This window comes from Numida meleagris, chromosome 14, assembly GCF_002078875.1.
Source record: "Numida meleagris isolate 19003 breed g44 Domestic line chromosome 14, NumMel1.0, whole genome shotgun sequence".
NCBI classification, from domain to species: domain Eukaryota; kingdom Metazoa; phylum Chordata; class Aves; order Galliformes; family Numididae; genus Numida; species Numida meleagris.
In genome coordinates this window covers 5,503,371-5,518,879 of record NC_034422.1, presented here as the reverse complement: position 1 = coordinate 5,518,879, position 15,509 = coordinate 5,503,371, and the positions used below count along the sequence as shown (strand labels likewise).

The 15,509-nt window shown below is 58.3% G+C and overlaps 1 protein-coding gene across 3 annotated transcripts; it reads left to right on the top strand.

Annotated features, from left to right (window-relative positions):
• On the top strand, window positions 102-14,953 carry HIP1R (huntingtin interacting protein 1 related). 3 transcript variants are annotated; one of them, XM_021412594.1, is made up of 32 exons: window positions 104-281; window positions 3,551-3,614; window positions 3,943-4,085; window positions 4,533-4,589; window positions 4,872-4,952; window positions 5,039-5,115; window positions 5,256-5,317; window positions 6,322-6,462; window positions 6,605-6,662; window positions 6,750-6,825; window positions 6,957-7,094; window positions 7,185-7,243; window positions 7,309-7,381; window positions 7,633-7,816; window positions 7,924-8,012; window positions 8,267-8,383; window positions 8,513-8,614; window positions 8,784-8,978; window positions 9,065-9,212; window positions 9,724-9,810; window positions 10,058-10,165; window positions 10,586-10,722; window positions 11,116-11,226; window positions 11,342-11,400; window positions 11,679-11,709; window positions 11,846-11,908; window positions 12,462-12,562; window positions 12,815-12,920; window positions 13,378-13,501; window positions 13,598-13,659; window positions 13,805-14,008; window positions 14,091-14,953. In XM_021412594.1, the coding sequence occupies exons 1-32, from the start codon at window positions 189-191 to the stop codon at window positions 14,136-14,138; spliced, it is 3,198 nt and encodes a 1,065-aa protein (XP_021268269.1). In that variant the 5' UTR covers window positions 104-188; the 3' UTR covers window positions 14,139-14,953. The 3 variants fall into 3 exon arrangements, with proteins under 3 accessions (XP_021268270.1, XP_021268268.1, XP_021268269.1); XM_021412593.1 differs by having other exon boundaries at window positions 103-281; window positions 13,805-14,953; XM_021412595.1 differs by lacking the exons at window positions 11,116-11,226; window positions 11,342-11,400; window positions 11,679-11,709; ... (5 more) ...; window positions 13,805-14,008; window positions 14,091-14,953 and having other exon boundaries at window positions 102-281; window positions 9,724-9,790.

The following is a 15,509-nucleotide window of genomic DNA, read 5'->3' as shown; positions in this document are numbered from 1 at the left end:
GCCACGGAGCCCCGCGCCCCTCCGCTGCCGGGGGCGGATGGAGCCGCTCCGAACCCGCAGGGGCGGGCGCTGCCAGCAGGGGGCGCTGCTGTGCGCGCCCGGGAGGAGCTGCGGGCGGCGCCGGAGCGCTCGGTGCCCGGTGTGCGCGGTGCGTGCTGCGCGGTGTGCGCCGTGCGCGCTGCGCAGCCATGAACAGCATCAAGAGCGTTCCCGCACGGGTGCTGAGCCGGCGGGCCGGGCACAGCCTGGAGGCGGAGAGGGAGCAGTTCGATAAGAACCAGGTGAGGGGAGGAGGCGGGGGTGCCCTCGGGTCCCGGTGGCCGTGCCGTTTGTCCCCGGGGAGCGGCCCGAGCCGTGGGGCAGCGCCTCCGGGAGCTCCGCGCGGGGCCTTCCCCGGGGACGGAGCGCCGGGAGGCGGTTTCCCCGCGGGACCCAGCGGCGGGAGCGCGCGGGGAGAGTTGTACGGCGGTGTCAGCGGGAGCGCGGCCAAAACCCCGCGGCGTCCCGCGTGTCCGCGCCCCGGCGTCGGAGCCCTCCCGGAGCCGTCGGGGACGCCCGACGCGAAGGCGCTGCTCTCCCGAGGCGCGGCCGCGCTGCCCACCCCGCGCCCTCCGCCGCTGTGCTGCGCATCGCCGGGGTTTAGCCCCGTTGCCCCGCGGCGTTGCCTGTCCATCCCCATCCCGTCGGCGGCCGCGGGCCCGCGGAGCCCCGTCCGAGGGCCGGTGACCGTTCGGGGCGTCGTGCGGCCGCGGTGCCGGGTGGGAAGCGGTGATGTTGGGTTCGGGGAGCTGCGCGAGGAAACCTGCAATTCCGGTTCCTTCGGGACGCGTCTCCTCCAGCCGTCCTGCCGGGCAGCGCCGGGAAGTAACCGCGGTGCGGAGAGCGCTGCCCCGGGCGGGAGCTTGTCCCGTGTCCCCTCCGTCCGTCCGTCCCTTCTGGCTTTGCCCGGCTCTGCCCGAAGCGCGAGAGCCGCGTTGTAGGGCCACGGTGCGTCCTAAAAGAGCTTTGTCCTGAGCGGAACCTTCCCAGCATCGCTGCGTGGTATCGCTCTGCCCCAGCGCGAGCCGATGCTTGCGGGTAACGCGGGGTTTGATCTGAGCTGTTTTACGTCCGCTGTGTAATTTCCCTCAAAATGCTTTTTGGGGTCACGCTGCATCGGTGCCAGCATCTCCCACGAAGGTGAGACCCTGCTGTCCCCTACGGGCCCTCACTCTGCACCGTCACCAGAGGCAAAACTTGTGGTTTTGGTGCCTGGCTTTTCTTGGATACGTCTGCTAGAAGGTTAAGACCCAACGCGCTGAGCATCCCCCAGGAATAGGGCACGTGTGAGCGCCGAGCAGCACTGCTGTGGTCCAGATGTGGAGTCCTCAGCACAGGAGAGACACGGCCCCGCTGGAGCGCATCCGGAGCAGGACCCCAGAAATGATCCCAGAGATGGAGCGCATGCTGGAGGCATTCAAGGCCAGGCTGGATGTGGCTCTGGGCAGCCTGGTCTAGTGGTTGGCAACCCTGCACTCAGCAGAGGGGTTGAAACGAGATGATCGTTATGGTCCTTTTCAACCCAGGCCACTCTGTGATTCTATGGAGCACCTCCTGGGGATGCTGGGGCCGGGGGGAGCCGTGGGTGGAGAGGATCGTGCCGTAATTAAAGTGGCCTGGAAAGAAGGGGTGGATGTAACCCGCGCTCCTTCCTTTGGACGCTTTGATCCCGGTTTAGTCACCGGCTCGGTACGCCGGGGCTGTGAGTAAGGCACTCAGGGCTGCGCCCGTGGCGGTTCCGTAGCCCGCAGGTTTTGGGGTCTGACCCACAGCCCTCAGCACTAGGGTGGTGCTGGGGAAACCATCTGCAGCCGCATGAAGGTTTCAGCTCAGCTTCTGGTGCTCACCACCAGGATGCCCCCCTCTCTGGACGTCCCCGTTTCTGACTCTTTTCTTTTGGGTTCCTCTTGGCTCGGGGTTTGGAGCCAGCCCCAAGATGCTGGTGTCGGTTTGCTGCCACCCGGGTCAGTGGGACTCGTGTTGGATGTGACATCTCCCATCACGGATGTAAAGTGACTCAGCTCAAACCTCAGTGCTGAATCACCCCATAGGAAGGCAACCTCTGGAGCTCCCAGGCTGCGTTTTGGCCAGACAGGTTCACGGGCAATAAATGCAATGAAATCCCAATGGAGATCACAGGTTTTGGGACAGGTCCCAGCCTGGGGCACTTAGCAGTGGGGATGTGGGATGGGTTTGCTCTGTCCCGGTCCCATGAGGCTCCCACTGGTGATTTGGGATGAGCTCTCTGTCGCTCCCGTGCCCAGCAGGAGGTGGCTCGGCCCTACTGCCCCTCGTGCCGGTGCCTTTTTCCAGGCACTTCAGTCTCATTAACCTTCGAGTTAAGAGGATTACGCCAAGTCGCCGGCTTAACTCTGCTGCTGCTATACTGACCCACATGGCAGGGTGATGCCAGGGCTTCCCCGAGTGCACAAGAAGCAAAATCACCACCTGCAGCCACACAGCCTCCCTGGGAATGCACGGCCATGTGGGGCACCAGCACCTCCAACATCGCCCCTTGGGCTGAGCAACAGTGACATGAATTCAGCCTGTACCCGAGTCCTGGGGCTGCTCACCCCAAAACGGTGCTGAGGACGAGGATCCCCGTGTGGAACCCGCTCTGTTTGGCAAGTTGCTTCACCTGGCTGACACTCAATGGCACAGCGCTGCACTGGGTCCCTCCCGCCGTGGTGACACAAAGCCGGTGCCGTGCGTGCTGCTCGGAGCTTGGGCTCTATGAGGTTTTACAGCCTGTGTGCAGGGAGGGACTGTGTTTTTCTTCCGGCACGAGCGCCGGCAGCCTGGCTGCTTCCTGCCCTTCTGGCCCGCTGGGTTTTGCTGCACAAAGGGCTCACAGCTGTGGGCACAGCCCCAGCGCTTGTGCGAAGGTGAAGCAGCAGAGGGAAGTGCTCGTGGTCTCAGCAGCTCGAATTTAGAGCTGAGGAAAGCAACTGGGCCCTATTTTTGGTATAAAACCATCATTTCAGGGTGTGATTAAATGCGTTTGTATACCGGTAATCCCCCTGATAAAGGCGCTCCTCTGTGAACCACGCTGCTCTGGATTGTGGCCTCGCGGTCGCTGCTCTCTCCGTGCTCGGGGGCCGTTCTCCCTTTCCCTGTTGGCTGTTCTCACGCAGGGACGCCTTCAAAGCTATGGAAAAAACACCCAGTTCAAAGGCTCCTTGTGATTGCACAAACAGCCCAGGAATGTGGCATCGCGCTGTGTGCGTTGCCGCCGGCGGGGCATGTCGCCGAGCTCAGGCTGCAAAGTGCCACTTGTTCCGCGGGACAGCGGGGGACATCCGTGGCTCTGAGGGCAGCCCGGCCCCGGCTGCTTTGTTCAGCATCAAAAAGCCGAATTCTGCAGTCCCGAACGTTCGGCAAATGGAAAATTCAGAATGTTTTCCAAAAGCCCCCGAGCACTTGGGTTGCTCCCAGATGGCAGCGCTGGGATCGGGGGGATGTGGGTCCCAAGGGTCACGGCGCTGCTGACACCGCTCTCCTCCTCCCGCAGGCCATCAGCATCAGCAAAGCCATCAACACGCAGGAGGCGCCGGTGAAGGAGAAGCATGCGCGCCGTATCCTTTCCCTCCACCACCCGGGTGGTGCGGGAGCTCCGTCCTCACCTTCAGGGGAAATCTGATGCCTGCGGGGGCTGTGCGGCCAGGGAAGGATGGGTTTCTCCTCATGGAGTTGTGGGAGATTTGGGGCAGGGGAGAGCCTGGGATGGGTTTAGAATCACAGAGTGTCCCGAGTTGGAAGGGACCCATGAGGGTCATCGAATCCAGTTCCTGGCTGCACGCAGCACCATCCACTGGTGTAGGAGTGCGCCGGGAAAAATAAATGGGGTTTCATCTGTGGGTACAGCTCATTGCTCACGTTGGGTTGGCCTTGACTGCCGGGAAGGGATCATTCTGGGGACGCACCACGAGAAGGGCGCCTTCACCTTCTGGTCCTACGCCATCGGGCTGCCCCTGCCCAGCAGCTCCATTCTCAGCTGGAAGTTCTGCCATGTCCTGCACAAAGTCCTGCGCGATGGCCACCCCAATGTGAGTGCCCCCTCCCAGATGTTGCGTCCCTTCCGTAAGCTTGCAGATGATACCAAGATAGGAGGAAGTGTTGATGTGCCTGAGGGTAGGAAGGCCCTGCAGGGGGATCTGGATAGGCTGGGTCAGTGGGCTGAGTCCAGTGGGATGAGCTTCAACAAAACCAGGGAGGTGGTGGGGTCACCATCCCTGGAGGTGTTCAAGAACCATGGAGATGTGGCACTGAGGGACGTGGGCAGTGGGCACGGTGGGGGTGGGTCAGTGGTTGGACTTGGTGATCCTATAAATCTTTCCCAACCTTCGTGATGTTGTGATTCATAAAGCAGCCCGTTATCTCACAACCTCAGAACCTCCCCCCGCGCAGCCCCACGCTGGGGGCTGACCTGTCCCCTCGTGCTTTGCCGCAGCGGTGCGAGGGGTTGGGAGCCCACTGCCCTGTTGTGCCCGCAGGTCCTGCAGGACTGCCAGCGGTACCGCAGCAACATCCGCGAGGTGGGAGACCTGTGGGTAAGCAGCCGGGAGGAGCGGAGGTTGGTGCCATGCTGGAGGTGGGGCATCCCTTGGTGAAGGGCTTTGGGGTGGGCACTGAGCCCTAAGCATCACGTGCATGGGGGAAGCATGCCACCACCTGAAATAACCCACAAGAAGGGGCAGTGGGAGAAGGGAGAGCTGCGGGGCTGGTGCAGGTTGACCAACACTCATGGGATGGATGCATCCCCTGCTCGCAATCACACCAGACATTTTTGGCATCGCTCCGGGTTCAGCGTATTTCCCCCGTGTCTCCTGCAGGGCCACTTGCACGACCGCTATGGGCAGCTGGTGAGCATCTACACGCGGCTGCTGCTCACCAAGATCTCCTTCCATGCCAAGGTGAGACCCTGTGCTGCATCCACACCACCGAGACCTGTTACACGAGCAATTAGCAGCAGCCACTGCTCTGTTTTCCTTTGGCACAGCACCCCGAGTTCCCCGCAGGCCTCGAGGTCTCGGATGAGGTCCTGGAAAAGACAGCAGGGACAGATGTGAATAACATGTGAGTGTCCTCGTGGGGTGGGGGGAGAGGTCTCAACGTGGGGAAAAGCATCCAGGAACAGCAGAGTCCCACGGGGACACCTGCAAGCACGTGTAGCACGGATGTGTGCATAGCACAGTGATGACGTTGGTTTTTGGCAGCTTCCAGCTGACGGTGGAGCTCTTCGACTACCTGGACTGCGAGCTGAAGCTGTCCGAGTCAGGTGAGCAGTGGCAGCAGCTCCTTCCCGGCCGCCCCGGGGCTCTTGAGCAATAGTTTCACTCTTTGGTCAGGAGGAGAGTTCATCTGCATCCTTCCTCCTCCTCCTCCTCCTCCTCCTCGGTTAAGGCGTGGAGATTTTTGCTCTGTAGAAGTGGTTTTAGGAAAATATTTAAGAAGCGTGGCTATTTTTAGCGCACCTGAGCCGTGCAGGGCGTGTGGTGCTGCTCTGAAATGCCTTTTCATTTCTTTTCAGTGCACTGCCCAAATCCTTTCCGCCCGCCGGAGGAGAGGATGGGGGCCGTGTACTGTATAAATATTCATTGCCCCGTGTTGAAATACCTCCGGCAGCGGCCCCTGCCCGTGTTTGCTTCTCTTGCCTCATTCTCCAGGAATTTTTCAGTGGCTTAAAAATGTGCCGTTCCTTCCCCTCCACCGTCCATCAGGAGCACAGAGCTGCCCAGGGAAATAGGGTGTAGGGAAGGGGCCGTGTCCCGGCTCCGTTAGCCGCCCGCGTCTCCTCCTGACCCAGTTGTACAGGGAACCGATATTCATAAATACTTGAAAGCTGAGCAGGGAAGGAGTCAGCCGATGCTCTGGCTGGATCCCTGCCCGGGGAAGGGATCTGTTTCTGCCCTGGGGCAGGTGAGGCTGGGGTGATCCTGTCCCAGCTCTTTGCAGGATTAAAGGGACCAGAGCAAAACCCGTCACTTTTCCCGCTTGCATCGTGTGCTGGCAGCTCTTGATGGCAGCCGTGCTGCCCACGCGTCATCCCAGGTTACATTCCTCTTGATTGGGGTTGGGGTGTGCATGGCAGAGCTGAGCTCCCTTGCCACCAATGTCCCTTTGGGTGTTTTTCTTGTGCAGAGCCGGGTTGTTCCCAGCTCAGCAGGACGGGACGGTGTTTGGCAAAGCCGCGTCTGTCCTGGTTAATGATCAAGCCAGCTTGGCTGCGGCCGGGCAGCTCTGCAAACACGTCCCTGGCACTCACTGCTCTCTCCCCTCCAGTTTTCCGGCAGCTCAACACCTCCATGGCGGTGTCGCAGATGTCGGCGGTGCAGTGCCGCCTGGCCCCCCTCATCCAGGTCATCCAGGACTGCAGCCACCTCTACCACTACGCCGTCAAGCTCATGTTCAAGCTGCACTCCTGTGAGTCCCCAGTCACTGCAATTCCACCGCGGTCACGTGGGGATGTCCCGCTCCCAGCTCAGTTCCAGTTTGAAGCTGGAAAGGTTAAATCTGGGGCTGAGTTTGCAGCCCGGATCCATCCCTACTGTCCCCATTGCCACAGGTCTGCCGGCCGACACACTGCAGGGCCACCGAGACCGCTTCCACGAGCAGTTCCGCAGGTACCCGGGGCTGATGCAGGGCAGGAGGATCCTCTCCACCCCCTCTGCCTCCTCTTTGAGCCATTTTTCTTTCCTCCCCCTCTCCAGCCTCAAAAACTTCTTTAAGAAGGCCTCTGACATGCTGTATTTCAAGCGGCTCATCCAGATTCCCCGGCTGCCCGAGGTGCGTGATGCTTTGAGAGCCCGTGTTGTTGGGATGCATGGGGGTGTTCCCAAAGCCAGGAGGGTCCGGAGGTGCCGCAGAGGGACTCCAAAACCCATGGAGATGTCACCGTGATGCTCTTGTCCCCACAGAGCCCCCCGAACTTCTTGCGGGCCTCGGCGCTGGCGGAGCACGTGAAGCCAGTGGTCGTCATCCCCGAGGAGGCCCCTGAGGATGAGGAGCCGGAGAACCTCATCGAGATCAGCACAGCCTCCACCACGGAGCCACAGGTGGGGACACGCGGATGGGAGGGGGACAAGGTGGGGAGGAGACCTGTGGTGGATGCGAGGACTCATTCTGGCACGCTCCATCCTCCCCAGATCACCTCGGATATCTTTGAGCAAACCTTCGGGCCTCCCAATGGCATTCGGGATGACAGGTAAGGGGGGATGGTGGCAGGGGAAGGGATGGGCACGGCACGGTGCCAGCCTGCTGGCTCCGCAGGGACGCACAGATCGAGAGCCTGAAGAGGGAGGTGGACATGCTCCGTGCCGAGATGGAGAAGATCAAGCTGGAGGTAAGACCGGGTGCCGTGCTGTAGGGCTGTGGTGGGAGTCCTAATGGAACACAACGGGATTGGGGCACGTGGTCCTGGTACGACATTTTTGGCCCTCTCCCAGTGCCAGCACCCAGCTCTTGAGGAAAGGTGGGGGACACGTGAGACCTGTCCCTTGGGGATCCAGCTGCCAAGGGGAGGCCTTTGGGACATGTTGCAGCTACTCTGCCCATATCACAGCCTGGGGGGTGATTCTGGGGGCATGCCCGCAGGCGCAGCGCTACGTCACGCAGCTCAAGGCACAGGTGAACAGCCTGGAGGGAGAAGTGGAGGAGCAGCGCAAGCAGAAGCAGAAGGCGCTGGTGGACAACGAGCAGCTCCGGGACGAGCTGGAGAGGTTGCAGCAGGCGAAGCAGGACAGCGAGCAGTCCCTGCGACTCTGCGCCGAGGCGGAAAGTACGTGCTTGGCACATTGGCCACATGAAGGCCTGGTGGCTGTGTGAAGGCCCAATGGCCACGGGAAGGCCCAGCATTGGGCGCTGATGTGTGCTTATCCTGTCCAGAGAAAGCCAACGCCACCGAGATCCGCTACACGAAGCTGAAGGAGAAGCACAGCGAGCTCATCAACACTCACGCTGAGCTCCTGAGGAAGGTAACACTGCTCTCAGAGCTTCACAAGGGACAGGTGATCCCTTCGTCCCCCCCTGTCACCGTCCCCAGCCCCACATCGATCCATCCTCCTGCACCCAGAGCCCCTCAGCATCCCTCACACCGATGTCTGTCAGCATTTTGGGTGCATCTCCCACTCTGCCCCAGCCAGAATTTGGGCAGGAGGAGGAGGGTGGGGTGGAGCTGGGCTGAGGGTCACCTCTCTGCCATCCCGCTGAGCCCTGCGTCCCTGCGCAGAACGCCGACACGGCCAAGCAGCTGACGGTGACGCAGCAGAGCCAGGAGGAGGTGGCACGCGTCAAGGAGCAGCTGGCGTTTCAGGTTGAGCAGGTCAAGCGGGAAGCGGAGCTGAAGGTGAGCCCACGTGCCAGCACGGAGCCCACGGTGGTGGGTGGTGGCAGTCCCAACTCTGAGCCCCCGAGCTCCCTGCAAACGGTGTCTGGGCTCGCTCCTGCTGAGCCCGGGGTGGGCGATGGGTTGCAGCTGGAGGACCAGAGCGTGCAGATGGAGCAGCTGCGGCAGGAGCTGGAGGCACGGCGGGATGAGCTGGACCAGGCCCAGCGCTCGCTCAGCCACGCCAAGCAGGTACATGCTGCAACTGGGGGCACCAGCCCCACTGAGCCCAGTGCTGAGCCTGCTGGGGTCCCTGTAGGCAGGTGCAGCCCATCGGTGTCAGGAGCTGAGCATGTTCTCAGCTCTGTGTAACCGTGGGGCGGAGGTGGTGGGTGACGGGGGTTTCTGGCCCCGCCGGCAGGCAGGCACCGAGCTCAGCGCCCAGCTAGAGACCCTGCAGGCCGAGAAGGAGCAGCTGAGGCGGTCGGTGAGCGAGAAGGAGTGTGAGCTGCTCTCGGTGCACAGCCTCGTCCAGGAGAAGGAGCTGCAGCTGAGCCAGGAGGCTGACAAGGCCTCCAGGGAGATCTGCGAGCTGCAGGGCAGGCTGCTGGAGAAGGTGCGGGGCCGTGTCCCTTGCTTGTTTTTCGGGAGGATGCTGAGCACTCCGGCTGTGTGCCCACGCCTCCTCTTCTTGTCCCACAGAGCAATCAGGAGCAGAGCCTGCAGCAGAAGCTGCTGGATGAGCAGTTCAGCATCCTGCAGGAGACAGTACGAGAGGCCGAGGGTATCCTCTGCGACGCGATGGCCAAGCTGGACGACCCGCTGCACGTCCGCTGCACCAGCTCCCCGGGTATGCCCCCAAACTGATAATGTTGCATCTCCACTTCCCGCACGCATCTCCCACCAGCCGTAAAGCCTGAGGAGGTTGGGTCTGACTTCCAGGAGGTGAATTTCCACCTCTGGACTCAGCATTGTCTTGCTGTAATGGCACAGATTTTGGTGTTGCTCCCTGGCTGGGGCCACGAGGACTTGAGATGTCTCAGCTGCGTTCAGTGGCATCTCATGGAGATAGCCCTTGTGCTTGTTTGGGTGCTTGACAGCCTGACCCTGCTAATGTTGGGATATAAGGAAGAAAGTCTTCCTGATGGGGATGGGGGGGCACTGGCACAGTCTTCCTGGAGAACCTGTGGATGCCCCATCCCTGGAGGTGTTCAGACGTTGGATTGGATGGGCTTTTAAGCACCCTGATCTAGTGGAAGACCTCCCTACCCATTGCAGGACAGCTGGAACTAGTTGGTCTTTAAAGGGTCCCTTCCAACCCAAACCATTTTATAATCCTAATGAAGTGAAATTTGTTGCAGATTACCTGCTCAGCCGGGCAGAGGCAGCGCTGGAGTCCACGGATGCCCTGGAGAGCGGGCACGCGCAGTACGTGGCCTCCATGGCAGGTACCTGGGGCTCGGGACTGGCAGCATCGCTGGAACGTTGCTGTCATTGTCATGTGTCCAGCAGCCCCCAGAGGTTCTGGGGCTGTGCAGTGCCCATGGGGGTGGGAGGACACAGAGTTGGTGTGTTCCCATGAGCTCGTTCATGGAGGCAACCTGCAAGCTGGAGGGGTCCCTACCAAGCTGTTGGGTGTCTTTGAGGGATGTTGATGCCCTGGGCTGTCTGTGCCTGACCATGTTCCCTTGGCAGATGCTGCAGCGCTGGTGGGGGCCCTGGCCCTCTTTGCTCACCTGACGGCCGACACCATCGTCAATGGCAGTGCCACATCCCACCTGGCTCCCACCGACCACGCTGACCGTGAGTGAGCGCAGCGGGGGCTGAAGGGGGTTGTGCTCAGTTTTGGGGCTGGATATGGGGCAGACCTTCTGTAGGGTCCTCAAGCTCCATTCCCTGTGGTACCACTTCCTGGGCTAAGAGTGTTCCTTCGCTTCTTGGGCACCATTCAGTCTTCTTCTGCAAGACATTTGCTGGGTACCTACGCTGTGGATGTCCCATCTCTGGAGGCATTCAAGGCCAGGTTGGATGGGGCCCTGGGCACCCTGATCTGGTGGGGGACAACCAGCCCACGGCAAGGGTTAGAGCTTGATGATCTTCAAGATCACCTCCAACTTACACCATTTTATGGTATGATAGCTCCACAGCTGGGAGGAGCGTGACAGGGCTGGGATGTGGGGCCTCGGGGACATGGGGCCCACTGCTGACCTGTCCTCTCCCCAGGGCTGACGGAGACGTGCCGGGACTGTGGGCAGTGCAGCCTGGACTACCTGGGCAAGCTGAAGGACAAGCAGACGCTGGGACACGCTGAGCTGGGGGACGTGCGGCGGGCACTGCGGGGTGTCCTGGGGCTGGCCCAGGTAGGGGCTGGGGTGCAGCGCTCCATGGGGCTGGTGGGATGGGTGGCTTCTGAGGGATTTCCTAAGGGAAGAATCAAATCAAGGCCGTAGGGTCCTTTCCAATAACATGCTGTGAATTCAGAGGCCGTCAGCTATCCTGAGCCCTGCCACGTTAGCTGTGCCAGAACTACACCTGCTGTTGGGTTTTGGTTTGGGATATTTCCTCCCTCTGAGGTCCCTGTGCTGTGTTTGCTGCAAGTTGGTGGCACGTGTGCCTCTGCCCTTGCTGTCTAGCAACTGTATTTACGTAGGGGGGAAAAAACAAGTCCAATGCCTTTTTGGGGAGTTTATTCATTATGAATACTTTCTTCTCTTCTCTGCTGAAAACCTGGCTGCTGCTGCCTCCTCTGGAAGGAGCTGAGGCCGAAAAGCTTGGACATCAAGCAGGAGGAGCTGGGGGACATGGTTGAGAAGGAGATGGCTTCCACCTCTGCAGCAATTGAAGACGCCGTCAGACGGATAGAGGTGAGGACAAAGCCATGGAATGGGCCCTTAGGGCAGCAAACCTTTAGTTTTCCCCCAGTTCCTCCTCCCCTCCTGCAGCGTGGTGTCCCACCTCCCCTTTCCCATATCCCAACAGGACATGATGAGCCGGGCCAGGAACGAAAGCTCCGGCATCAAACTCGAGGTGAACGAGCGGTGAGTGCTGGGGGTTCCCATTTGGGTGACCCATCGGTCCCGCCGCTGGGTGCTGCTCCAAAGCCCCACATGCACACTGGAGCTGCATCTTCATGATGCTGAGCATTTCCTTTGGAGGGTGGGCCTTCGTATCATACATCTGATTTTTGGTGGCTTCTCTGTGGGCTGCGTAAAAGTAACCTGCCAGGCTGGGTTCTGGAGGACCCAATTGAGTCCAAAGAGGGCTCTCTTGGGGGCTGTGGCAGGGAATGCTCAATGCTTTTCTTGTTTCCCTACAGGATTCTGAACTCCTGCACGGACTTAATGAAGGTTAGTGCTGCAGGAGCTGAGTTGCTTCTCAGGGGGTCAGAAACCAGGCAAAAATGTCACTTAAAACCACTGGCAAAATCAATCCTTCTGTATAAAATCCTCATCCGCCATCAAAACTTGTTCTTCCTCATTCCAGGCTATTAGGCTTCTTGTAATGACGTCGACGAACTTACAGAAGGAGATCGTTGAGAGTGGCCGGGTAGGTCCTCCCGTACACTCATCCCTGAGCACTGATGTGAAATAGAGAATTTCCCAAAATTTGTAGGAAGAATAGCTGAATTTTTCATTTTCCCATGTTGATGACATGTTTGCAGTCCTGCTGGCTGGAGATGGCTGCTCAGCCCGGGGCACTTTGCAGACCTTGCTGTTGCCTTTGTCCATTGAAAGATGATGACCCACATGTGGCTGTGTTACACACAGACCCCAAGCTTGTAATGTTTGGGTTCAAGCAGGCCAGTAAGAGCATCCTGAAGGGCACAGAAATGCTGACAATCCCTTGACTTATGAGGTTATATATGGTGTTCTGTATTGTCATGTGTGGGATTTTTTTAATGGATTTCTTATATGATGTACAGATTTTCATATGATTCCATAGAATCATAGAATTGTTTGAGTTGGAAAGGGCCCATAAAGGTCATCTTGTCCAACTCCCCTGCAATGAACAGGGATGTCTACAGCTCGATTATGGACTTACTATATGCTTATATAGTGGAAAGAAGTTAACGTAGGTCATAATATTCTCATAACAACAGGGGGCAGCAACAACTCAGGAGTTTTATGCCAAGAACTCGCGCTGGACTGAAGGGCTGATCTCTGCCTCCAAGGCCGTGGGCTGGGGAGCCACGCAGCTCGTGTAGGTACCACGGCACCGCACGGAGACAGTGCCTGGCCAGGGGTGGTTGGGGTCAGGGCACGACATCCCTGAGCTGTGGGCATGGGGAAAGTGTGGGGTTCGTTTGGATGTTGATGTCTGAATGCCATCGGCTGATGTTGAATGAATGCGGATTCAATCAATCAATGCTGAGTTATATGGATATAGTGGGAGGCAAATAACCCACACTTGTGTTGTAGTGCATTTCTAATGTGATCTGCCTTCCGACTGCAGGGAGTCCGCAGACAGAGTTGTCTTGCAGACAGGCAAATATGAAGAGCTGATCGTCTGCTCCCATGAAATCGCGGCCAGCACGGCCCAGCTGGTGGCTGCCTCCAAGGTGAGCGTCCCACGGGTTCAGCACTTCTGTTCCCACAGGTGATGAGTGACAAGCTCTGGTCCTTGCCACCTTCATTTTTGTGGGATGTGTAGAGGTTTCCGTGAGCAGAGGGATGCAGGGTTGGAGGGAGGAGGGCCGAGGCTGCTTTTGATCCAGATGACATTAAAAGGAAAAGCATTGAAAAAAAAACTGTCTCTGCCTGCACCCATGCTGCTTGTTCATGCATCCTCGGCTCACATAGGAGCAGAGGTGGTTCGGTGAGCCCAGGCTGAAGGCAGTCACTTTGTCCCCAGTGGGCTCAGCAAATCTGTCCTTCCTTTTTACACCCACCTGGTTGTGCCCACAGATTGCTCTGATGTGGTGTGACGTGTCCCTGCTCTCAGCAGGGTTTGGCCACTTTGGTGGCAGTGGCCAGTCCTGTGTTGGGGACCTGCAGCCATCAGAGTGCTCATTGCAGGTGAAAGCAGAGAAGAGCAGCAGGAACTTGGGCAAGCTGCAGGAGTGCTCCCGCAACGTCAACGAGATGGCGGCCAACGTGGTGGCCTCCACCAGGTCGGGGCAGGAGCAGATCGAGGAGAAAGGTGAGGTTTGGTAGAGCAGGAAGAGGGGGTGGGAAGAAATACCAAAACCCTCTATTTCCTTTATGGCTTGGCAAATACTTCCTCTTTTCTTCACAGACACCATGGACTTCTCGGGCATGTCCCTCATCAAGCTGAAGAAGGAAGAAATGGAGACGCAGGTAAAACCTCATAGAATCATTAAGGTTGGAAAAGAGCTGTAAGATCACCAAGCCCAGCTGCAGCCCACCCACCATCTCCCTGAGTGCCTCGTGTCCCTGCGGCAGACCAGGGATGTGGGGACCCAGGTGGGCTCTTGTGTTGCAGGTGAAGGTGCTGGAGCTGGAGAAGCGCCTGGAGGGCGAGCGGGTGCGCCTGGGCGAGCTGAGGAAGCAGCACTACGCCTTGGCCGGGCCCTACGACGCGGCGGAGGAGGGGGAGGCCCGGCCATCACCGGCCCCAAGGAGAGGCATCCTCAAGAAGCCGGCCCTCGCCCAGAAACCCGGACACGTCCCAGGGCTGGGAGGGGAGGTAGGGGCCACAGGGTGGGGGCACGGCGCTGGGGACGCGGCTGTGCCATAGGAGCCGTGAGCTGTGTCCCCTCTCGTTGCAGCCCGAGCGAGACGCCAGCCTGCACCGGGCGCACGCCGTCAACTTCTAGCGGGACGGAGAGGGCCAGGCCCACGCCATCAGCGCTCTTACGTCTGTGTTTTAAACAGATCGCCTTGCCTCCGGCGTGCCTTCATGCGCGGGGGTCTCCTCCTCGCCCGGCCTGAGAAACTGGAATTATTATTATTTTTTTTTTAACCAAAAAATTGATTTTTATTTTATTTTTTCTTCACTCGGTCCTTCTCCGTAGAGCAGCCAGGCCCCGTGAGGTGCCGGCCTCACAGCTCGCTTGGTTTAATTTAATTTGGGATTTATTTGGGTTGATTTATGTTTGTTTTTTAACTTTATCAGCACTGGACCTCTTCAGTAAATGTAGCTCTACTGTACTGCTCCTACCCTTCTGAAGAACCTGAGATGTTTTTGAAGTAGGAAACTGTTGGGCTTTTCTTGCACCTGTGTTTTTTTTTTTTAACTTCCCCTTCTTCAGGAATATTTTGACCTCGTTTTGGTGTGGGCTCGGCTCTCAGCGAAGAGGGGAACGTCGCTTTAACGGGGCTTTCAGAAGGGACAAAGCAGTTACTGGCACACACTGGCAATAAGGATACAAGCATCTTTTTATTATTTCCTTTTCTATTTTTTATTACTACGGCAACAGCAGAGGAGCAGTTGCATTATGTTTTATATTTAAGATAATTAGCAGAATTAAACCTCAATGTGGCCTGCAGGAGCCCAGGGCCATTAGATGTGGCGAATTCTGCAGCAATAAGGAAACCGATGCGAGGAGACGTGGGGGCAGAGGAAACGTAGCTGGCTTCTCTTCTCTTTGAACTGCTACTGGATGTAGATGATTAAAGCAGCAATATTTAAGCTGTGTGTGGTGCTCGGTCAGCAGCAGGGTTGGCACTAATGGGGTGGGGCTTCAAAGTGGAGGGCTTCAAGGGAACATGGGACACTGCTGGGAGCTAAGGGTGAGTGGATTTGTAGGATCTGTGGTTGGAAAAGGCCTCCAAGAGCATCACGTCCCACCCCAACCCCCTACCCAACCCCCAACCCCTACCCTCACCATGCCCCCACCTGTGTCCCTCAGTGCACAGCCCTATGGTTTTTGAGCATCCCCAGGAATGGGGACCCCAAAGCCTGGTCACCCCAGCACCTGGAAATACACCTATGTAGTACATACTAATATAAATATATGTCTATACAGAAGGATGCCCAAGAGGGGTGAGCACAGGGACTGTGGCATTGGGAGGGTCTCCTTAAAATAATAATAACACAGAATCAGCATTTCCATCCACTTATTTGTGACACTAAAGTGTTACAATCATGATTCAGACAAGCCCAAATTAAAACACACACACACAAAAACCCCATGGCTCAGTTCACATGATTAACCACAGAGGCTATAAAGCTGTTTGTTAGAATT